The sequence below is a fragment of the Giraffa tippelskirchi genome, chromosome 12, assembly GCF_054371585.1.
Source record: "Giraffa tippelskirchi isolate mGirTip1 chromosome 12, T2T-mGirTip1v1.2.pri, whole genome shotgun sequence".
NCBI lineage: Eukaryota > Metazoa > Chordata > Mammalia > Artiodactyla > Giraffidae > Giraffa > Giraffa tippelskirchi.
The window spans coordinates 26,505,743-26,530,534 of record NC_137286.1 but is presented as its reverse complement, the minus strand read 5'-3'; the positions used below and the strand labels follow the sequence as shown (position 1 = coordinate 26,530,534).

The 24,792-nt window shown below is 40.1% G+C and overlaps 1 protein-coding gene across 1 annotated transcript in view; it reads left to right on the top strand.

Annotated features, from left to right (window-relative positions):
• LOC145528591 (uncharacterized) overlaps positions 1-24,792 on the top strand; it is an 80,230-nt gene that overhangs the window by 17,865 nt on the left and 37,573 nt on the right. The window contains exons 5-6 of the mRNA XM_081547258.1: positions 11,819-11,901; positions 14,211-14,403. Of these exons, the coding sequence (XP_081403384.1) occupies positions 11,819-11,901; positions 14,211-14,266 (139 nt within the window). The 3' untranslated portion in view covers positions 14,267-14,403. The remainder of the gene's footprint in view (positions 1-11,818; positions 11,902-14,210; positions 14,404-24,792) is intronic.

Below are 24,792 nucleotides of genomic sequence, written 5' to 3'. Positions count from 1 at the left end.
TTTTTTCTCCTTCCCCTGAGCCTGCCCTGTGTAAATTGGTCTAGCCAGGAGTGCTGTTTGTGTTCTCTGAGGTCCTCACCCCAGTCCTCGGACCTTCCTTTGTTTTATTTTTGTGGGCTTTTCCCTTCCCTGTCTTTTAGCCACCGCCATTCTGGACTCCTTTTTCCTATTCTAACTACTTAACAGAGAGAGATGATTCTGGTTTACCTGCATGAAGGTTACACACCCTCCTCCCATTCCTTTCTCCATTCCCAGTTGTTTTTATTTTAGCTTATTATTTGTATTTTGTTATTTTAATCATTCATTTAAAGCAGACAGTTCTTTTTGTTCAACATATTGGTGTCTGTCTTCTGGAATAAATGCCAACATAATTATGTTCAACTTTACCTATCCCAAGGAATCAGATTGATCAGCCTGATTACCTCAGTTTTGGAAAATGGAGAAACTAAAAAAATTTGAAAATAATTGGCCAAGAATAGAACCAATAAGAATGTTTAGCTTTCAAGTCAATAGTAAAAAACCCCAGGATAGTATTTCTGATCACCTGAATCAGAATCAGTTGAGATATTTAGTAAATTGAGAGACTCCTGGATTCTACTTGAGACCTACCAAACCATAACCTCTAAATTTGGAGTCCAGGAATCTATAGTTTATTAAACACCCTAGATAATTTTCAGCACCCTAAAATTGAGAAGTTCTACCCTAGCAGGGGCAGCAATTAAAGAAAAGTGATTGAGTAAATATTACTATATTCTGTAGTGCGTATATATTTATTTAAGCACTGAGATGTGGAGTTGGGTGGTCACATACCAGTCCTTTCTGTGGGAAACCATTGTGATGTATTTTGCTGAATGAGAGTGGAAAAACCCAGCTCTTTAGTCCACTAGTATTTTAAAATTTTAAAATGAGAGAATGAAGTCTAGGGATCACCTTTTAATTATTTATATCAAATTAGCAGTAGATTTTCATTGACCATGGCCAAGAATGAGATATATGATGGAAGCAAGTGAAGACATTTTGCCTAAAGCTAAAAACAGGGTTCAATTTATACAAAGCACACTCATTCTATTTTCTTTCAGTATTGAGTAGCACTTTTGTCTATGACTTAGATACTCAAAATTGTTTTGCATGTAACCGTCCTGCTTAGCACTGGTTCTACAATAATCTTTGAAGCAGAACTCTTTACGGTTTTACCAAGTCTAGGGGTACTTATAAAGAAGAGAAGTGGGGGGAAATTAGTTGTTGAAAAGAAAAGCTAAAAGACAAAAGTTTGAGAAATGAAATAAAGGTAGACGTAGAAAGTTAAGTGGAGTCAAGAAATAAGTATCAGTAGGACTGTGGGACACACTGCTCTTCTTCAAATCCAGCCTCAATTAATATAGCTTGAGAGATTGCTAAGCAAAACCCTTCCGATAGTTTAACCGGAGAACCTAGTTAATAAAAATTTGCTGTCTGGAACAGTGAAGGAATTCCCTTTAGCTGAAAATCAGTTGTCAGAGAAGGGTCATTATTAAAATAGTTACTGCTGAAACTAAATGATATTTGACAGTGTCTCTGCCTTGTTTCATTTTATTTTTCTTTCTATGTAGTCAGAGATTTACTGTATTTTAGAACCCAGCAATGATAATTAGGAATATTACACATTTCAATATTTAATATGTTTAGACTGTTTTAAAATTTGAACATGATATTTAACCCAGAAAAAAATGAAGTAGAGATGAGCTAATTGGAACAATATCAAATACGCTGCAAATATACTAAGAATGTTCAATTGCAGTAATAATAATTATAACAACATGAATAAGGGGGAAGAACCAAATGGTAAACTATATGCATATCTTGCATTTTATGAGGGCTAGTAAAATAACACCTTAAATCAGAATATCTTAGTCAGGATATCTTTTTCGTGTTTATTTGGGTGTTTGATGTTCTGCACTTTGTTTTTTTCTTAAATTTTGGCTGTGCTGGGTCTTCACTGTGGCTCAAAGGCGTAGTGGCCACATGGCATTGCAGATCTTAGTTCCCCAAATCAAACCCATGTCCCCTACATTGGAAGGCAGAGTCTTTAGTAAAGTCCCTGCACTTTGATTTAAGTTCTCTCTCTGGAATACAGAGATATAACAGACTGATCTCAGTGATATTTTTGACAAATAACTACAAAGACGTGATAAGATGATAAGTAATAATTTAGGACTTAAGGAATTTCTGACCAATAACCAAAACGTCATACTAAACACCAGTTAAAGTTGGGATAAAGCAAAATTTCCCACTTTATTTAACTTCCGTAATGGAAATTCTAGACACGGTTCAAAAATAGAAATCATACACATACTTAAAAGAAATACATGAATATGAATCTAATGCCAGGTTGGAGTTTTCCTAAGTAAAACAAACAAACAAAAACCTGACAAAGAACAGTAATGGCAAATGAATCACAATCATAGCTCTGACTACATAAAAATGTAAAAACTTCTCTACATAAAAACCTGAACAAAATATTGAAAAATAACAAAATAAGAAATAAAAGTGACCTACACATGTGAAAAAATGTTTAAATCCACTAGTAGTGAAAGAAATCAAAATAAAAGTGATGAGATATCATTGTTCCACCATCAAATTACTTGAGATTTAGAATGATGAAAATACTCAGCCCTAATTGTAAGGGAATGCAAACTTTTGAACATTATTTGTGGAAATGCCCTCTTTGATAAGTAGTGTGTTTCAGAATCCTTACAAATGTATATACTCTTTGATTCAATCGTTCTCCCACTGGTGTTTATTCTAAGACAAAAAAATAGAGGCATGAATAAAGATTAGCAAGAATATTCAGAACAGGTTTTTATACTATATTTAAAAATTGAAATGACCAAAATTAAGAGAATGATTAAGTATGTTGTAGTTAATTCATAGGGTATAATAATTCATAGGATACCATCAAAAGTCATATGTTTTGCTCACAAATGATGTAAGTGAAAAGAGCACTAAAAATGGTAAAGTCTAATTCTGATTTTGAAAATATAAGCATATATGTTGAAAAAATGGAAGAATATATACTAAAATATTCATGGTTGTGCTATGTTTTAGGATTCTGAGTTATTTTTAATTTATTTTATGCTTTTCTAAATTTTCTACAATAAACACATATAATTTTAAAAGCAAAAAAATTTAAATTACAGAACAATAGGCTTAGCCCTCTTCATGAAGACAGTGGCATTTAAATAATTTCCTAAATCATTTGCCTCTGACTTACAAAGAAATCTTTCTTCTAAGTAGATTCTGATCTATTATATTAAAATAAGAGCACTTTTAAATATTTGAAGTTTCTAGAGAGAAGAAGCGAGAGATAATATGAGTAACTTTTTCACCTGAAAGAAATTTTATTCCATGCCAGACTATACACATTTACACACACACACACATACATACATACATACATTCCTATGCCTATATCCTTTTGAACTCCAGATAGCATTTGAACCAGAGAATAATAGAGGTCCTGGAATACACAAACTGTGAACTTCCCTAAGGAGCTTCCTAATACTGATTCTAATTCTGAAGCTGGCACCTTCTTTCAGCTTGAATTTTGGTGAAATGCTTTGAACAAAGGGTTTCCCAGATGGCTCAGCAGTAAAGAATCCACCTGTAATGTGGAAGACACAGGAGACCATGGATTTGATCCCTGGGTTGGGAAGATACCCTGGAGCAGCCTACTCCAATATTCTTGCCTGAAAAATTCCATGGACGAGGATCCTGGCAGGTTATAGTCCACGTGGTCACAAAGAGTTGGATACAACTAAGCACGAACACGCATGCATGATGGTTCTTAGGTTTTTATTGTTGTTGATAACCTAATCATTTAAAAACATATATTACTTAAAAGAGTGAAGATTGGGAATTCCCTGGCAGTCCAGTGAATAGGACTTCTTGCTCTCACTGCTGGAGGGCCAGGGTTCAGTCCCTGGTTGGGGAACTAAGGTTCCTCAAGCCATGCTGTGTGGCCACAAAAAAAAAGAGTGAAGATTCAGAGGGATTCTAATTTAATTCATCCTGGAAAAAAAGCTAAAGAGGAAAATTATCAAGTTGCTGATAATCCTCTTCTTGAGTCACTAAGCATTCAGGTTAAACTGATATGACTTTGGCTCCAAATCTATGGGAGTTGAGGCATTTTTAAGATCAGTCTTTGGAGAAAAGTTTACTTTACAGAGGGTCTCCCAAATTTCAGATTATGTATCTTAGGTTTTTGTGATTCATGTTTAAAGGAAATGAGAGGGAGAGTCTGCCTTAATCCATTCTGGGGATAATGGGTAGGCTTGGCTTTGTGGGGCAGGTGTGAAGAGGGATTGCCTTTATTATGAAGAATGCAGTCTTAAGAGAAATTGGAGAGATTTAAATTGAAAAGTATGTTCATAATAATGAACTTAAAGAGGGTAGGGGAGAGAGAAAGAAGGAAAGAAATTAGAAATGAAACAGTAGGAGAGCTGACTAGGGATTAGGAAGGATTTGCAGTGTTTTGTAGAATGGACTTTGGAGGAACTTTGGGAGAATGAGAAAGAAGAAAAAAGAGGATTTTAAGTATTGATGTGGGTGAAAAATTGGGTCTTCTAAAACAGATATTCTTTGAGAAAAGCAAGTAAAAAGATGGGAATTCCTCTTGAAAGACTTTTGGCTACTGGACCTTGTTACTTTCATTGTGCAATTGAGCCATGTAAGGTCCACTTTGACCAGAAGGCTAGGGCTTAGAGAGACAAACTTTTACTAACATCACACCGACAGTAAAGGGCTAAGTCTGAATTTGAGCCCAGGTGTCTCCAGTTTCAAAGTCGGTCAGTTTTTCATTCTCACATGTTATCTGTGGTTCAGAAAGCTGTTGAATCTCCCTTCTACAGATTTCATTGAAATCTCGAGATCAGTTCAGTTGTCAGTTGTGTCTGACTCTTTGGAACCCCATGGACGGCAGCATGCCAGACTTCTGTGTCCATCACCAACTCCTGAAGCATGCTCAAACTCATGTCCATCGAGTCGGTGATGCCATCCAACCATCTCATCCTCTGTTGTCCCCTTCTCCTTCCACCTTCAATCTTTCCCAGCATCAGGGTCTTCTCTAATGAGTCAGTTCTTCACATCAGGTAGCCTAAGTATTGGAGCTTCAGCCTCAGCATCACTCCTTCCAATGAATATTCAGGATTGATTTCCTTTAGTATGGACTGGTTTGATCTCCTTGCTGTCCAAAGGACTCTCAAGAGTCTTCTCCAACACTGCAGTTCAAAAGCATCAATTCTTGGGCATTCAGCTTTCTTTATAGTCCAACTCTCACATCCATACAAGACTGCTGGAAAAGCCATACCTTTGACTAGATGGACCTTTGTTGGCAAAGCAACGTCTCTGCTTTTGAATATGTTCTCTAGGTTGGTCATAGCTTTTCTTCCAAGGAGCAAGCATCTTTTGATTTCATGGCTGCAGTCACCAACTGCAGTGATTTTGGAGCCCAAGAATATGAAGTCTCTCACTGTTTCCATTGTTTCCCCACATATTTGCCATGAAGTAATGGGACCAGATGCCATGATCTTTGTTTAGTGAATGTGAGTTTTAGGCCAGATTTTTCACTCTCCTTTTTTACCTTTATCAAGAGGCTCTTTAGTTCATCTTGTCTTTGTGCCATAAGGATGGTGTCCTCTGCATATCTGAGGTTATTGATATTTCTCCCAGCAATCTTGATTCTAGCTTGTGCTTCATCTAGCCTGGCATTTCACATGATGTACTCTGCATATAGGTTAAATAAGCGGGGTGACAATATACAGCCTTGACATACTCCTTTCCCAATTTGGAACCAGTCTGTTGTTCCATGTCTAGTTCTAACTTGCTTCTTGACCTGCATACAGATTTCTCAGGAGACAGGTAAGGTGATCTAGTATTCCCATCTCTTGAAGAATTTTCCACAGTCTGTTGTGATCCACACAGTTAAATGGTTTGGTGTAGTCAATAAAGCAGATGTTTTTTCTGAAATTCTCTTGCTTTTTCTGTGATCCAACAGAGGTTGGCAATTTGATCTCTAGTTCCTCTACCTTTTCTAAATCCAACTTGAACATCTGGAAGTTCTCAGTTCATGTGCTCTTAAAGCTTAGCTTGGAGAATTTTGAGCATTACTTTGCTAGTGTGTGAGATGAATACAATTGTGCAAACATTCTTTGGCATTGCCTTTCTTCGGAATTAAAATGAAAACTGACCTTTTCCAGTCCTGTGGCCCCTGCTGAGTTTTCCAAATTTGCTGGCGTATTGGGTGCAGCACTTGCACAGCATCATCTTTTAGGATTTGAAATAGCTCAGCTGGAATTCCATCACCTCCACTAGTTTTGTTCATAGTGATGCTTTCTAAGGCCCACTTGACTTTGCATTCCAGGATATCTGGCTCTAGATGAGTGATCACACCATTGTGGTTATCTGGATCATTAATATCTTTTTTGTATAGTTCTTCTGTGTATTCTTGCCACCTGTTCTTCATATCTTCTGCTTCTGTTACGTCCATACCATTTTCTGTCCTTTACCGTGCCCATCTTTGCATGAACTGTTCCCTTGGTATCTCTAATTTTCGTGAAGAGGTCTCTGGTTTTTCCCATTCTATTGTTTTCCTCTATTTCTTTGCATTGATCACTTAGAAAGGCTTTCTTATCTCTCTTTGCTCTTCTTTGGAGGTCTGCATTCAGATGAGTATATCTTTTCTTTTCTCCTTTGCTTTTAGCTTCTCTTCTTTTCTCAGCTATTTGTAAGGCCTCCTCAGACAACCACTTTGCCTTTTTGCATTTCTTTTTCTTTGGGATGGTTTTGATCACTGCCTCCTGTAAAATGTTATGAACCTCCTTCCATAGTTCTTCAGGCACTCTGGCTATCAGATCTAGTCCCTTAAATCTATTTCTCACTTCCACTGTATAATCGTAAGGGATTTGATTTAGGTCATACCTGAACAGTCTAGTGGTTTTCCCTACTTTCTTCAATTTAAGTCTGAATTTTCAATAAGCAGTTCATGATTTGAGCCACAGTCAGCTCCCTGTCTTGTTTTTGCTGACTGTGTAGAGTTTCTCCATCTTCGGCTGCAAAGAATATAATCAAGCTGATTTCGGTATTGACCATCTGGTGATGTCCATGTGTAGAGTCGTCGTTGTTGGAAGAGGGTGTTTGCTTTGACCGGTGCATTCTCAAGACAAAACTGTTAGCCTTTGCCCTGCTTGATTTTGTACTCCAAGGCCAAACTTGCCTGTAACTCCAGGTATCTCTTGACTTCCTACTTTTGCATTCCAGTCCCCTATGATGAAAAGGACAGATTTTTTCATGTCAGTTCTAGAAGGTCTTGTAGGTCATCATAGAACAGTTCAATTTCAGCTTCTTTGGCATTAGTGGCTGGGGCATAAACATGGAGAGGCAGTGAGGAAGTAAATTATCAAGGGTCTCAGTCTCAAAAAATATCTCAGGGAGTGTCAGGCTTTGGAAGGGGTGTGTTAATCTCTTCTATTCACAGTTGGGCAGGATCAGATATCTTTCTATGAGCTGAACAAAGGCACTTTAGTTTACAGTCCAGCAGAGGGGCAGGGTCCTCTGAGGCAGGCTATTGAAGAAGTGAAGTGTTAGTCACTCAGTCAGTTTCCTAGTAGTTGTTCCTCAGTTTTGAGCTTTCTGATTGAGAATCTCTTTGTTTCAGGGATGGTGGGAAACTTGGGAAGCCAGTTAGTGAATCCTTTCCTAGCCTGCTGCTGCAGAAAAAAATGCCAGTTCTGATTCTGCTGCAGAGAAACCTGTTCTGACTCCATGTTGAAAACTTTCTTGGACTTGCTTTTCGTTTCTTTTGTTATTATAATCATACATAATAGCCTACCTCAGGCTAATAGTCCAGGGAAGCCTGGACTTCCTGGTGGTTCAGATGGTAAAGAATCTGCCTGAAATGCAGGAGATCCAGGTTCAATCCCTGGATTGGGAAGATTCCCTGGAGAAAGAAATGGCAACCCAGTCCAGTATTCTTGCCTAAAGAATTCCATGGACAGAGGAGCCTGGCGGGCTACCGTCCATGGGTTGCAAAGAGTCAGACACGACTGAGCGACTAACACTTTACTTGTTCAATAGCCTGCCTCAGAGGACCCTCTCTACCTCTCTGCCTGACTGTAAACTAAAGTACCTTTGTTCAGCTCCTAGAAAGATAATCTGACCCTGCCCACCTGTGATCAAACTGCCAACATCCCTTGGATCATCGAAAAAGCAAGAGAGTTCCAGAAAAACATCTGCTTTATTGACTATGCCAAAGCCTTTGTCCGTGTGTATCACAACCAACTATGGAAAATTCTTCAAGAGATAGGAATACCAGACTACTTCACCTGCCTCTTGAGAAATCTGTATGCAGGTAAAGAAGGAACAGTTAGAACTGGGCATGGAACAACAGACTGGTTCCAAATTGGGAAAGGAGTATGTCAAGGCTGTTTATTGTCACCCTGCTTATTTAACTTATATGCAGAATATATCACGCAGAATGCCAGCTGGATGAAGCACAAGCTGGAATCAAGATTGCCAGGAGAAATATCAATAACCTCAGATATGTGGATGACACCACCATTATGGCAAAAAGCAAAGAAGAACTAAAGATTCTCTTGATGAAAGTGAAAGAGGAGAGTGAAAAAGTTTGCTTAAAGCTCAACATTCAGAAAAGTAAGATCATGACATCTGGTCCCATCACTTCATGGCGAATAGATGGGGAAACAGTGGAAACAGTGGCTGACTTTGTTGTTTGGGGAGATCCAAAATCACTGCAGATGGTGATTGCAGCCGTGAAATCAAAAGGTGCTTGCTCCTTGGAAGAAAAGCTGTGACAAACCTAGACAGCATATTAAAAAGCAGAGACTGCTTTGCCAACAAAGGTCCGTCTAGTCAAAGCTATGGTTTTTCCAGTGGTCTTGCATGGATGTCAGAGTTGGACTATAAAGAAAGCTGAGTGCCCAAGAATTGATGCTTTTGAACTGTGATGTTGGAGAAGACTCTTGAGAGTCCCTTGGACTGCAAGAAGATCCAATCAATCCATCCTAAAGGAGATCAGTTCTGGGTGTTCATTGGAAGGACTGATGCTGAAGCTGAAACTCCAATACTCTGGCCACCTGATGGGAAGAACTGACTCATTGGAAAAGACCCTGATGCTGGGAAAGATTGAGGGCAGGAGGAGGAGGGGACGACAGAGTATGAGATGGTTGGATGGCATCACTGACTTGAAGGACATGAGTTTGAGCATGCTTCATGAGTTGGTGATGGACACGGAATCCTGGCATGCTGCCGTCCATGGGGTCCCAAAGAGTCAGATGAGGCTGAGTGACTGAACTGAACTGAACTGAACTGAACTGCCCATCTATGAATAGAAGAGATTAACACATGTCTTCCAAAGCCTGACCCTTCCCTGAGATGTTTTGCAAGACTGAAGACCCTTGTTGCTTTACTTCCTCACTGCCTCTCCCTCTCTGTTCTGCATTTTGACTTTACTTTCTCATTGCTTCTCTCTCTGACTCTATAAAAGAACCTGGCATCCAGGCCCCCAGAAGACCGTTACTTTGAGACATTAGTCTGCTGTCTTCTCGGTCAGCCAGGTTTCTGAATAGTCATTTTTCCTGCCTCAACACCTCATCTCTCAGATTCGTTGGCCTGTTGTGTAGCAAGCAGAGTGAGCTTGGACTCAGTAACAGTACTACTTCCTGGTTTTCATTATGATATTTAAGTTCAGTCTTTCTGCTTAAGCATATCCCCTGATTTAAAAGACCTTCAGAGATACAACTGAAAATAAACAGTAAAGCATTGTCAGTTAAGTACACTTCAATAAAACGTGTGTCTGTATCTATCTATCTATCTATCCATCTATCTATCTATCTATCTATAAAGTCTTCAGAGAAATAATAATTTCAAAACCTAAACTCTCCCCAGGTTGATAAAAGAGGAAACATTTCAAGTGTGACCTATTTACAAGCGACATAGGCCCCCACTCTGTCTGAGGAGGTGACAGTATTTTTAATCATAAGGAAACGGAAAATTCTGAATTTAAAACTCTAGGATATATTGTCTCAAGACAGTGGAAATGTAAGAGTCATTGGCATATAAATACCATTAGAGGGGACTTTCCAGGTAGTCCACTGGTTAAGAATCTGCCTTCAAAGGCAGGGTAAGATGGTTCCCTGATGGGGATCTAAGATCCTACATTACTGTGTTTAGTCGATAAGTCGTGTCTGACTCTTATGCAACCCATCCCCACTGGGCTTCTCTGTCCATGGGATTTCCCCAACAAGAATATTGGAGTGTGTTGCCATTTCCTTCTCCAAGGGACCTTCCCGACCCAAGGACTGAACCAGTGTTTTCTGCATTGGCAGGTAGATTCTTTACCACTGAGCCAACAGGGAAGCAAGATCCCACATTGCCTCTGGCTTAGAGTTGCCTCTAAGCCAACTGCAACTCCTGAAGCCCCTGTGATCTAGAACCCATGAGCCTCACCTGCTGAGCCCATATGCCCTAGCTCCTATGCTTTACAGTAAGAAAAGCCACTGCAATGAGAAGACTGTGTACCACAACAGAGTAGCCACTGCTCGCTGTAACTAAGAAAGCCCACATACAGCATTAAAGAGCCCATACAGCCAAAAATAAATAAAGCTCTTAAAAAAAAAAAAAAAAATTAGAAACATGGACAAGACAGAATAATAATAATTGTGATGAAGATAAAGATAATGATGGTGATACCAGCCTTGTTGACTGCTACTTAGAGCAGGCACTATGCAAAGTGCTTTACATGTGTGCTGGATAATATTTTGAGATATTATCTCTTCTCTCTCTTTTCCTCTTTTTTTCCCCCCATTCTCATCAGTCAGTTAGTTCTTTCCTCAGAGGTTGTATCAACACAGATAATAAAAGTGGCCTATAAGTTTCTCTGTCTTTTGCTTACCTTGAGTCTTTAGAAGAACTTGGAGAGTTTATGAAGGTAAAAGAGAAAAATAGATTTGTAAGAATAGTTAGAGCAATGATTCTCAAACTTTTTGATCTTAAGACCTCTTTATATTCTTAAATATTATTTAAAACCAAAAAGTGTCTTTTTTTGCATGTTATTTTCAGATAATTTGTGGATATTCTTTTTGGGTATGTTAAAGAGAAAACTGGGCTTCCCTAGTGGTTCAGATGGCAAAGAATCCACTTGCAGTACAGGAGACCCAGATTCGATTCCTGGGTTGGAAAGATCCCCTGGAGAATAAAACGACAACCCACTCCACTATTCTTGCCAGGGAAATCCCATGGACATAGGAGCCTGGCGGTTTACGTCCACGGGGTCACAAAGAGTCGAACATGACTGAGTAACTAACACTTTCACGTTGTTTTTCAGAGAAAATCACGAGCGCCAAATGGTGTCACTTATGCTGAAGCTCCTGATACCAAACCTAAATTAAATACAGGATATCATTGCAGTTTTGACTATACCCAGGAATGTATGCTTAATCTGCCAGTTTTGGATTCTCTGGTTGGTCAGCACCAATGAGATAATCTGTTGCTGGGCCTTGTTCATATCTCCTTCTTCCCCTGAGAATGAAAGAAGAGGTAATCTGCATAATAGATCCTTATCCTTACCCTGAAAGATGGTAACCTCGCCTGAAACAACCCTTTCTTTTCTTTTGTCAATAGCAGCTTTGCCCCACCCTCCTTCTGTCTTTAAAAAGCTTCAGTTTGCTCTCCTGCTTCCTAGACAGGATATTGTCCAGTTCATGAATTGTTGAGTAAAGCCAATTAAATCTTCACATTCACTCAGCTGAATTTTGTTTTTTAACAGGTACTATACTAAAACTCTGGAGAAGGCAGTGGCACCCCACTCCAGTACTCTTGCCTGGAAAATCCCATGGACGGAGAAGCCAGGTAGGCTACAGCCCATGGGGTCGCTAAGAGTCGGACACGACTGAGCGACTTCACTTTCACTTTCACTGTTGGGGAGGAAAAACTTTCTGTACCTTTTTAGATTCTGTGCTTGAATATCTTCAGATTAAACTGGCAAACAGCTTACCAAAAGACAAGACAGATTTTTATTCAAATAAGGATACACTGGAGTTCGCAGACAAATGTAACTCAAGGAGGTGGAATTTGGATGAAATTAAAATTTGGGGCTTTTATGCCCCCTTATTATGGGAAAGAGAGAGAAGGGCATTTAAAGGAAAACAGTTGACTTCTTAATAAGGGTCTGGGGATTTAGAGAACAAGGATATGAATGCCTGGGGGAAGGATGGGTGAAAGGGATATATGGGGTGGACATGTATTCACTGCTATATTTAAAATGAATAACCAACAAGGATGTATTGTATAGCACATGGAACTCTGCTCAATGTTATGTGGCAGCCTGGATGGGAGGGGAGTTTGGGGGAGAATGGATACATGTGTATGTAGGGCTGACACCCTTCACTGTTCACCTGAAACCATCAAAACATTGTTAATCTGCTATACCCCAATACAAAATGAAAAATTAAAAATAAAAAATAAGGGTCTGGAGAGAAAGGGTATTGAAGGGAAAACAAATGATCTTTTGGAAAGATGAATGGCCCCTTAGGAGAAAGTCTGTGTTTTCAGGGGGAGGGGGGTGGTTTGGAGACTTCTCATTTCCGGGGATAGTAGTTGCTCCAGAGCAAGGGATTTATGACAGTTGAGTTCCTTTGGGAGCCTCTACTTTTAAGCAGATAAGGGACTTCAGGAACTCCGATGCCTTCTGCTCAAAATAATTTTTATGCCACAGTAGCAAATTCTGGACCCCTTCAGTGCCATCATCTTAATTAGTGCCACAATACCACCATTTTTTACCCATCACTATTTTGTATCATTGGCTCAAATGCCAACCTAGTAAAAAGGTCAAATAACGTTTTACTGTAATTTGAAAATATTTTTGACTTCTCCAACACCATTGAAAGGTCTCAGGGGCCCTTCGGGGTCTGTGAAACACATGTTGAAAACCACTGAGCAAGGGTGTCTTGGAGAAGCAGCGGGGAAAGCACGTATTATCCTTGGGGCTTGAACAGCATTCCCCCAGGTGGTGGATAAAGGAAGGCCTGCAAGTTCTAGAGAACTGGAGAAAAGCATCTTACTTTTTGACACCATCGCAGGGAGGCAGCGAGACTTCAGAAAGAAATGGTTGTATAATGTACCTTGGCAGCCAGACTGTAGGAAATCTTAGCAGAATATTCCTTTGCTTCCTGAATGGTGTAGGTACTTCAGAGTGCTGAAAAACAGAGACAGCAGACACCTTAGCTGTTACCTGTGTGGATCAGTGGTTATTGATCAGAAGGACACAAATACACATACCTAAGCATACCATACACGGGGGCCTGAGCACTTTGTGTGATTCTTGGTACAACCCCATTGGATGGGCAAGGCAGAGTGCCCAGAATGACTGTCTTGGCAGGGGAGTGGGTGGGGGAAAGGTTAGGGAGGTACAAATCAGCTGTCAAATAGAGTTATAAATATTTAAAAAATATTACTTCTAACAACTGTGTTTTTAGGCTTAAGTTTACTGACCCTATGTGTACCATCCTGTATAATCCTTGACAACGTTATGGGGTAGATATCATTATTATTATCATTCCCATTTTATAGATGGAGAGATGAGAAAATAGATGATTTGCTTTATGCATAGCTAGTAAGTGGCAGAGCCAGGATTAGAACTATGTCTTTGGGAAGCTTGTGCTCTTAGCCAGTACATTCTCTGTGTGATTTGTGTTCAGTTGCTAAGTTGTGTGTGAGTGTGTAATTTAGCATAGATAATTTCCACATGTTTGTTCTTCCCATGTTTCTAACTACTAATTTTCCTGGTTATGGCCTCAGGAAGAGAGAACATAAGATGTTGGTTGGCTTGTATATGTCTAGTTCTTTGTAGACTATTCTAGCCCTAGCAGATCCCAGATTCCTCCATCTTGAGTGAACCCTAGAAGGAAGGGATGGTAAATATTGAATGAGAATAGTAGGGGCTATTATGTTTGTTGTGAAACTTGGTAGGGAGGCCACAGGACCACAGGTGTTATGTGGCTCATCCTTCTATTTTCTAGGCATCAGACCTAAGAGGAAGGCTGATAATCTAAGACATAGAGACTTAGAGAGCTCGAAGACCCTTTGAACATGGGATCAAAGATGCATTCCTGTAAAAATGAAGTAAATGTGTTTCCTGTCTGATATTCCTTTAATTTCAGAAACACAGTACCCCCAGCTGGCATACTCCAAACAGTCCACGGCACTCAGAACTTGAAGACTGTGGTGGTTTGAAAACATGTCTACAAATCAAATTCCTAAGCACTCTTCCCATCAGGAGCTGGATTCTGATCCCTCTTCTCTGTCATATGGATGGCTATAACTCTCATGGGGGCTTCCCTGGCAGCTCAGCTGGTGAAGAATCCACCTGCAATGCAGGAGACCCCGGTTTGATTCCTGGATTGGGAAGATCCCCTGGAGAAGGGATAGGCTACCCTGGCTTCCCTGGTGTCTCAGATGTTAAAGAATCTGCCCACAATGTGGGAGACCTGGGTTTGATCCCTGGTTTGGGAAGATCACCTGGAGGAGGGCATGGCAACCGACTCCAGTATTCTTGCCTGGAGAATCCCCAAGGACAGAGGAGCCTGGCGGGCTACAGTCCATGGGGTCGCAAAGAGTCAGATACGACCAAGCAACTAAGCACAGCACAGCACAGACCTCTCATGATTGGACTCCAAGGGACTGAGTGTGGCAGAAGAGTGGTGTGTGACTTCCAAGGCTAGACTGAAAAGGGCAATATGTCTTTGATGTAGTTCTTTCTAGGGACACGCCCATTTGGAACTCAGCCACCATGCCGTGAGGATACCCAGGCCACACAAAGATCCATGTTTATGTGTTCTGGCCTGCTGAGGTCCCAGTTGACAGCCAGCATCAGCTGCATCAGTCACCAGACATATGAGAGAAATCTTTGAGGCGATTGCAGCCTCAGTCACCATTTGACTTAAACGGCATGAGAAAACCCAAGTCAGAAACCTCCAATTGAGCCCAGCCCACCCCTAGGACCCTTAGATGATGATAATAATGAGGAGGAGGAGGGGCAGGGGATGGGGGGAGAGAGAGAGGAAAAGCAAGAGCAGGATGAGGAGGAGACTGTTGGTGTTTTATATCGAAAATTTCGGGATGGTTTGGTTGGCAGCAATAGAGAACTCAAACTCTTTCTTAATTGCCCTTCCTGCAGTTGACATTTAAATATGTATATATATATATATATATATATATATATGTATATATATGTATGTCTATTTTTGGCTGAGCTGTTTCTTTGTTGCTGTTTGGCTTTTCTCAAGTTATGGCAAGCGGGGGCTGCTCTCTGTTGCAGTACTCGGCCTTCTCATTGCAGTGGCTTCTCTTGTGGTGGAGCACAGGCTCTAAGGTGCACCTGCTTCAGTAGTTGGACATACAGGATCAGTAGTTGTGGCCCACGGACTTAGTTGCTACATAGCATGTGGGATCTTCCTGAATCAGGAATTAAACATAAGTCCCCTGCATTGGCAGGCAGATTCTTAACCACTGGACCACCAGGGAAGTCCCTGCAGTTAACAATTTTTTTTTTTTTTAATAATCTAAATCCAGTTTTTAAATTTAATTAATTAATTTATTTTTGGCTGTGCTGGGACTTTGTTGCTGCACGGGCTTTTCTCTAGTTACGACAAGTGGGGGCTACTCCCTAGTTGCAGTGCACAGGCTTATTATTGCAGTGGCTTCTTTTATTGTGGAGTACGGGCTGGATGAAGCACAAGCTGGAATCAAGATTGCCGGGAGAAATATCAATGACCTCAGATATGCAGATGACACCACCCTTATGGCAGAAAGTGAAGAAGAGCTAAAGAGTGAAAGAGGAGAGTGAAAAAGTTGGCTTTAAGCTCAACATTTAGAAAACTAAGATCAAGGCACCCAGTCCCATCACTTCATGGCAAATAAATGGGGAAAGAGTGGAAACAGTGGCTGACTTATTTTTTTGGGCTCCAAAATCACTGCAGATGGTAATTGTACCCATGAAATTAAAAGACACTTACTCCTTGGAAGGAAAGTTATGACCAACCTAGACAGCATATTAAAAAACAGAGACATTACTTTGTCAGCAAAGGTCCGTCTAGTCAAGGCTATGGTTTTTCCAGTGGTCATGTATGGATGTGAGAGTTGACTATACAGAAAGCTGAGCGCCATAGAATTGATGCTTTTGAACTGTGGTGTTGGAGAAGACTCTTGAAAGTCCCTTGGACTGCAAGGAGATCCAACCAGTCCGTCCTAAAGGATATCAGCCCTGGGTGTTCATTGGAAGGACTGATGTTGAAGCTGAAACTCCAATACTTTGGCCACCTCATGTGAAGAGCTGACTCATTGGAAAAGACCCTGATGCTGGGAAAGATTGAGGGCAGGAGGAGAAGGGGACGACAGAGGATGAGATGGCTGGATGGCGTCACCGACTCAATGGACATGAGTTTGAGTAAACTCGGGGAGTTGGTGATGGTCCGCTTGGTGCGGTTCTTGGGGTTGCAAAGAGTTGGACACAACTGAGGGACTGAACTGAACAGGCTCTAGGATGCTCAGGCTTTAGTAGCTGCGGCTCCTGGGCTCTAGAACACAGGCTCAGTAGTTGTGGTGCCCGAGCTTAGTTGCTTCGCAGCATATGGGATCTTCCCGGATCAGAGATCAAACTTGTGTCTTCTGTATTGGCAGGAGGATTCTTTATCACTGAGCCACCAGTGAAGCCCCCTGCCATTCTTAATTTAATCAATATGTTTAGAGCACCTTGTTTGTGCCTTGCCAATCCTCCATGTTCCTTTTCTATTCCCTAGTACCCGTGATTTTGTTCTGAGGCTCAGGAATAGAGCCAAGTCTTCAAAAACACATTTAAAAGTGTTACAAAAGTTTAATAATGCTTCAGCCCCTGTGGTATTCCCAGACTCACAAATATTCAGGAGTGAGTCTCCACCCCCTTTTGGTGAGTCATTTCCATGGCTCCTGAGGCATTGTGCCACCGTGATGGCATGTCTCCAGCCAAGGAAGCAATCTGCTTGAGAGCCTGAACTGGGCTGGTGGAAATGGTGACAGCCCCAAGGTGTGGCCGTGCCTTTGGATGGGGACAGGGTTCTTCGTGGCTTGTTGTGTGTGCAGTGGCAGCTACAGGAAATGGGAAAAGAATGTGCATGTAAGAGAAGGGAGAGGAGTATGAGAATTTACAACAACAGGAAGAGGAAGGAAAGGGGGAAGAAGCCTATAGGAGGAGGAAGAGCAGAGAAGAAGGGGTTATGGTAGCAAACGGAGATAGAGAACGGCTTTATTTTTAAAGTATGCAAACACTGAATGAGAAGCTGTTAGTAACTAAGAACTAAAATATACTGAGCACCTACCAAATACTAGGCATTGCTCTAACTGCTCTAATTATGATCTCATTTAATCTAGTCCATACCCCTAAGATGTAGATGCCATTATTATCTGTACCACTATTTTGCAGTTAGAGAAGCTTGGAGACAGAGGTTAAGTATTATAATTTGACTTAGTAGTAAAGCTAAGAATCAGTCTGGCTTAACAACTGCATAATAGTTTCCCTTATCATACATGATGTTTTTGAGCCTTCCCTTCTTACCATAGAGGCATATTTATTCTTTCATAAAAGAATGAGGATAGAAGCAAAATGAAGGAGGGGTGGAGGTAGGCAAAGAAACAAGATCTGAGATGAGAGAAAAAAGGTTACAGGACAATGTATAGTGTAACTTTTTTATGATTTAAATAGGACACATGTGCCCCCCCCCCCCCACCACACACATATTCTTTAGAGGGGAAGAAAGGTTTTTTCAGTAGCTCTGGTTTCCTGAACTATCTGCTTCTGTTTGTCTGTTTGCTGTTACCTTTATTTTTCAGAATGCTATTTATACCAAGAGTGGCGAGAAAGTTGATCCTTGGGAAAGAAAGAAAACAGTTCAAAATTCCCTAATCCAAAATCTAACAGATTTGGGAGATATGAATGTCTGCAATTACTCAGGGGTCTTGAAAGAAACCCTTTAGGGGAATTTCCTCCCCCTGACTCTTCAGTGTGTATATAAGACCAAGCCCCTCATGTATCTTTAGAACAGGATATCCTGACTTAAATAATAAAGGCAACAATGTGAGACCTCCAGATGAGGGTCCCAACTGTTTTTCCTGTTACCTGAATTAACAACTCAGTTCAAAACAAGATCCAGGCTGGGATTCTCTGCTATACTCAAAAGGGAGACCCCCAAAAAAAGCTGGACTGAGGGGTAAACAGTGGCTCAGTGCCTTCTTTTTTTGTTAATTTAGTTTTTATTGAAGGATAATTGCTTTACCAAATTTTGTTGTTTTCTGTCAAACCTCAACATGAATCAGCCATAGGCATACATATATCCCCTCCCTTTTGAACCTCCCTCCCATCTCCCTCACCATCCCACCCCTCTAGGTTGATATAGAGCCCCTGTTTTACTTTCCTAAGCCATACAGCAAATTGCGGTTTGGCTGTCTATTTTACATATGGTAATATAAGTTTCCATGTTACTCATTCCATTCATCTCACCATCTATTCCCCTCCCCCCATGTCCATAAGTCTATTCTCTATGTCTGTTTCTCCACTGTTGCCCTGAAAATAAATATTTCACTCCTTGGAAGAAAAGTTATAAGCAACCTAGACAGAATACTAAAAAGCAGAGACATTACTTTGCCAACAAAGGTCTGTCTAGTCAAAGCTATGGTTTTTCCAGTGGTCATGTATGGATGTGAGAGTTGGACTATAAAGAAAGGTGAGCAGAGAAAAATTGATGCTTTTGACCTGTGGTGTTGGAGAAGACTCTTGAGAGTCCCTTGGATTGCAAGGAGATCCAACCAGTCCATCCTAAAGGAGATCAGTCCTGAATGTTCATTGGAAGGACTGATGCTGAAGCTGAAACTCCAGTACTTTGGCCACCTGATGCGAAGAGCTGCCTCATTTGAAAAGACCCTGATGCTGGGAAGGATTGAGGGCAGGAGGAGAAGGGGACGACAGAAGATGAGATGGTTAGATGGCATCACCGACTCAATGGACACGAGTTTGAGTAAACTCGGGGAGTTGGTGATGGACCACGTGCTGCGGTTCTTGGGGTCGCAAAGAGTCAGACATGACTGAATGACTGAAATAAATTCTTCAGTACCATTTTTCTAGATTCCATATATATACGTTAGAATACAATGTTTATCTTTCTCTTTCTGACTTAGTTCACTCTGTATGATAGGTTCTACGTTCATCCGCCTCATTAGAACTGACTCAAATGCATTCCTTTTTATGGCTGAGTACTATTCCATTGTGTATATGTACCACAACTTCTTTATCCATTCATCTGTCAATAGACATCTAGATTGCTTCCATGTTCTGCTGCTTGTGTCCGACTCTGTGCGACCCCATAGACGTCCATGTTCTAGCTATTGTAAATAGTGCCGCAGTGAACATTGGGATAAAAGTGTCTTTTTCAGTTTTGATTTCCTCAGGGTATATGCCTCGGAGTGGGATTGCTAGGTCATATGGTGGTTTTATTCCTAGTATTTTAAGGAATCTCCATACTGTCTTCCACAGTGGCTGTATTAATTTACATTCCCACCAACAGTGCAAGAGCGTTCCCTTTTCTCCACACCCTCTCCAGCATTTATTGTTTCTAGGGTTTTTGATGATGGCCGTTCTGACTGGTGTGAGGTGATATTTCATTGTAGTTTTGATTTGCATTTCTCTAATAATGAGCGATATTGAGCATCTTTTCATGTGTTTGTTAGCCATCTGTATGTCTTTTTTGGAGAAATATCTGTTTAGGTCTTTTTCCCACTTTTTGATTGGGTTGTTTGCTTTTCTGGCAATCAGTTGTATGAGCTGCTTGTATATTTTGGAAATTAATCCTTTGTCAGTTTTTTCATTTGCTATTATTTTCTCCCATTCTGAGGGTTGTCTTGTCACCTTGCTTACAGTTTCCTTTGCTGTGCAAAAGATTTTAAGTTTAATCAGGTCCCCCTTGTTTACTTTGTTTCTATTTCCATTACTCTAGGATAGGTGGGTCATAGAGGATCTTGCTTTGATTTGTATCATCGAGTGTTCTGCCTATGTTTTCCTCTAATAGTTTTATAATTTCTGGTCTTGCATTTAGGTCTTTAATCCGTTTTGAGTTTATCTTTGTGTATGGTGTTAGGAAGTATTCTAACTTCATTCTTTTACATGTAGCTGTCCAGTTTTCCCAGCACCATTTATTGAAGAATCTGCCTTTGCCCCACTGTATATTCTTGCCTCCTTTGTCAAAAATAAGGTACCCATAGGTGCATGGGTTTATTTCTGGGCTTTCTATCTTGTTCCATTGGTCTATATTTCTGTTCTTGTGCCAATACCATACTGTCTTGATGACTGTAGCTTTGTAGTATAATCTGAAGTCAGGAAGGTTGATTCCTCCAGCTCCATTCTTCTTTCTCAAGACTGCTTTGGCTATTCGGGGTCTTTTGTGTTCCCATATGAATTGTGGAATTTTTGTTCTCGTTCTGTGAAAAATGCCATTGATAATTTGATAGGGATCACATTGAATCTGTAAATTGTGTTTGGTAGTATAGTCATTTTCACAATATTGATTCTTCCTGCCCAAGAACATGGAATATCTCTCCATCCGTTTACATCATCTTTGATTTCTTTCATTAGTGTTTTATAATTTTCTGTGTACAGTTCTTTTGTCTCCTTAGGTAAGTTTATTCCTAGATATTTAATTCTTTTTGTTGCAGTGGTGAATGGGATTGATTCCTTAATTTCTCTTTCTGAATTTTCATTGTTAGTATATAGAAATACAAGTGATTTCTGTGTATTGATTTTGTATCTTGAAACTTTGCTAAATTAGCTCTAGTGATCTTATGATACTATCTTTAGGTTTTTCTATGTACAGTGTCATGTCGTCTGCAAACAGTGAGAGCTTTACTTCTTTTCCAATCCGGATTCCTTTTATTTCTTTTTCTTCTCTGATTGCTGTGGCTAGGAATTCCAGAACTATGTTGAATAATAGTGATGAAAGTGGACACCCTTGTCTTGTTCCTGATCTTATGGGGAATGCTTTCAGTTTTTCAGCATTGAGAATAATGTTAGCTGTAGGCTTATCATATATGGCCTTTACTGTGTCAGGTAGGTTACTTCTGTGCCCAGTTTTTGAAGAGTTTTAATGATAAATGGGAACTGAATTTTGTCAAAGGCTTTTTCTGCATCTATTGAGATTATCATATGGTTTTTATCTTTGAATTTGTTAATATGGTGTATCACATTGATTGATTAGCATATATTGAAGAATCCTTGTATCCCTGAAATAAACCCACCTTGCTGCTGGTGTATGAGCTTTTTGATGTGTTGCTGAATTCTGTTTGCTAAAATTTTGTTGAGGATTTTTGCATCTGTGTTCATCAGTGATATTGGCCTGTAGTTTTCTTTTTTTGTGTTGTCTTTGGTTTTGGTATCAGAGTGATGGTGGCCTCGCAGAATGAATTTGGAAGTTTTCCTTCCTCTGCAATTTTTTGAAAGAGTTTTTAGAAGGATAGGCATTAGCTCTTCTCTAAATGTTTGATAGAATTCTCCTGTGATGCCATCTGGTCCTGGGCTTTTGTTTTTTGGGAGATTTTTGATCACAGCTTCATTTCAGTGCTTCTAATTGGGTGGTTCATAATTTCTGTTTCTTTCTTGTTCAGTCTTGGAAGCTTGAACTTTTCTAAGAATCTATCTATTTATTTCTTCTACTAATTTTAGGGTTTTTTGGTTCTTCTTTTTCCAGTGGTTTTAGATATAAAGTTAGGTTGTCTATTCAATGTTTTTCTTGTTTCTTGAGGTAGGATTGTAGTGCTATAAACTTCCCTCTTAGAACTGCTTTTGCTGCATCCCATAAGTTTTGAGTTGTCGTATTTTCATTGTCATTTGTTTCTAGAAATTTTTTTATTTCCCTTTTGATTTCTTCAGTAGCCTGTTGATTATTAAGAAATGTATTAATCTCCAGGTGTTTATGTTTCTTACAGTTTTTTTCTTGTAATTGATATCTAGTCTCATAGCATTGTGCTCGGAGAAGATGCTTGATACAATTTGTTTTCTTAAATTTACTGAGGTTTGATTTGTGACCCAAGATGTGGTCTGTCCTGGAGAATGTCCCATGTGCACTTGAGAAGAAGGTGTATTCTTCCGCATTTGGATGGAATGTCCTGAGGATATCAATGAGATCCATCTCATCTAATGTATCATTTAAGATTTGTGTTTCCTTATTAATTTTCTGTTTTAATGATCTGTCCGTTGGTGTGAGTGGGGTGTTAAAGTCTCCTGCTGTTACTGTGTTACTGTCAGTTTCTCCTTTTATATCTGTTAGTGTTTGTCTTATGTATTGAGGTGCTCCTGTGTTGGGTGCATGCTGCTGCTGCTGCTGCTAAGTCGCTTCAGTCGTGTCCGACTCTGTGTGACCCCACAGATGGTAGCCTACCAGGCTCCGCCGTCCCTGGGATTCTCCAGGCAAGAGTACTGGAGTGGGTTGCCTTTGCCTTCTCTGTGTTGGGTGCATAGATATTTACAATTGTTATGTCTTCCTCTTGGATTGATCCCTTGATCATTTTGTAGTGTCCTTTTTTATCTTTTATAATCTTCTTTATTTTAAGACCTATTTTGTCTGGTATGAGGATTGCTACTCCAGCTTTCTTTTGCTTCCCATTTGCATGGAATATGTTTTTCCATCATTTCACTTTCAGTCTATATGTGTCTTTAGGTCTGAAGTAGGTTTCTTGTAGACAGCATATATATGGGTCTTGTTTTTGTATCCATTCAGCCAGCCTGTGTCGTTTGGTTGGAGCATTTAATCCATTTACATTTAAAGTAATTATTGATATGTATGTCTCTATTGCCATTTTATTAATTGTTTGGGGTTGATTTTGTAGATCTTTTTTCTTCTCTTGTATTTCTTGACTATATAAGTCCCTTTAACATTTGTTGTAGAGCTGTTTGGTGGTACTGAATTAATTCTCTTAACTTTTGCTTGTCTGAAAAGCTTTTTATTTCTCCATCAATTGTGAATGAGATACTTGCCGGTACAGTAATCTTGGTTGTAGATTTTTCCCTTTCAGTACTTTAAATATATCCTGCCATTCCCTTCTGGCCTGCAGTTTCTGCTGAAAGATAGGTGGCTGAGGGAGCTCCATGGATGGGTGCGTGATTCTGTCTCTTCCTATAGTAGGGCTTTGCCCACCACCCTCCAGGATTCAGAGCAGGGCACTAGCTAGCTGCTTCTGCTGGCATCTCTCCTTCCTCATCCCAGCCGCCCTGTGTGAGCTCTGAGTGTGTGACTTCCTCACTCTGGGCTGTCAGTCACTCCTCTCTCCAGTAGCCTGGCAGCTACTGGATCTGAGCTTGTGTTCACTGGCAATTGGAGGACAGAGCATAAACAAACCTCTTTCCCGGATGGTAGCACTTAAATCAACAGAGTTCCCTGGGACCAGTGAACACACTTAAACAACACAAATAAATGTCATTATAAAAGTAACCAATGGACTTCAGGCTCTACTACAAAGCCACAGTCATCAAGACAGTATGGTACTGGCACAAAGATAGAAATATAGATCAATGGAACAAAATAGAAAGCCCAGAGATAAACCCACGCACATATGGGCACCTTATCTTCGACAAAGGAGGCAAGAATATACAATGGAGAAAAGACAGTCTCTTTAACAAGTGGTGCTGGGAAAACTGGTCAACCACTTGTAAAAGAATGAAACTAGAACACTTCCTAACACCATGCACAAAAATAAACTCAAAATGGATTAAAGATCTAAACGTAAGACCAGAAACTATAAAACTCCTAGAGGAAAACATAGGCAAAACACTCTCCGACATAAATCACAGCAGGATCCTCCATGACCCACCTCCCAGAATATTGGAAATAAAAGCAAAAATAAACAAATGGGACCTAATTAAAATTAAAAGCTTTTGCACAACAAAGGAAACTATAAGCAAGGTGAAAAGACAGCCTTCAGAATGGGAGAAAATAATAGCAAACGAAGCAACAGACAAACAATTAATCTCAAAAATATACAAGCAACTTCTGCAGCTGAATTCCAGAAAAATAAACGACCCAATCAAAAAATGGGCCAAAGAACTAAACAGACATTTCTCCAAAGAAGACATACAGATGGCTAACAAACACATGAAAAGATGCTCAACATCACTCATTATTAGAGAAATGCAAATCAAAACCACAATGAGGTATCATTTCACACCAGTCAGAATGGCTGCTATCCAAAAGTCTACAAGCAAGAAATGCTGGAGAGGGTGTGGAGAAAAGGGAACCCTCTTACACTGTTGGTGGGAATGCAAACTAGTACAGCCACTATGGAGAACAGTGTGGAGATTCCTTAAAAAACTGGGAATAGAACTGCCATATGACCCAGCAATCCCACTGCTGGGCATATACACCGAGGAAACCAGAATTGAAAGAGACATGTGTACCCCAATGTTCATCGCAGCACTGTTTACAATAGCCAGGACATGGAAGCAACCTAGATGTCCATCAGCAGACGAATGGATAAGGAAGCTGTGGTACATATACACAATGGAATATTACTCAGCCATTAAAAAAAATACATTTGAATCGGTTCTACTGAGATGGATGAAACTGGAGCCCATTATACAGAGTGAAGTAAGCCAGAAAGAAGAACAACAATACAGTATACTAATGCATATATATGGAATTTGAAAGATGGTAACGATAACCCTATATGCGAGAC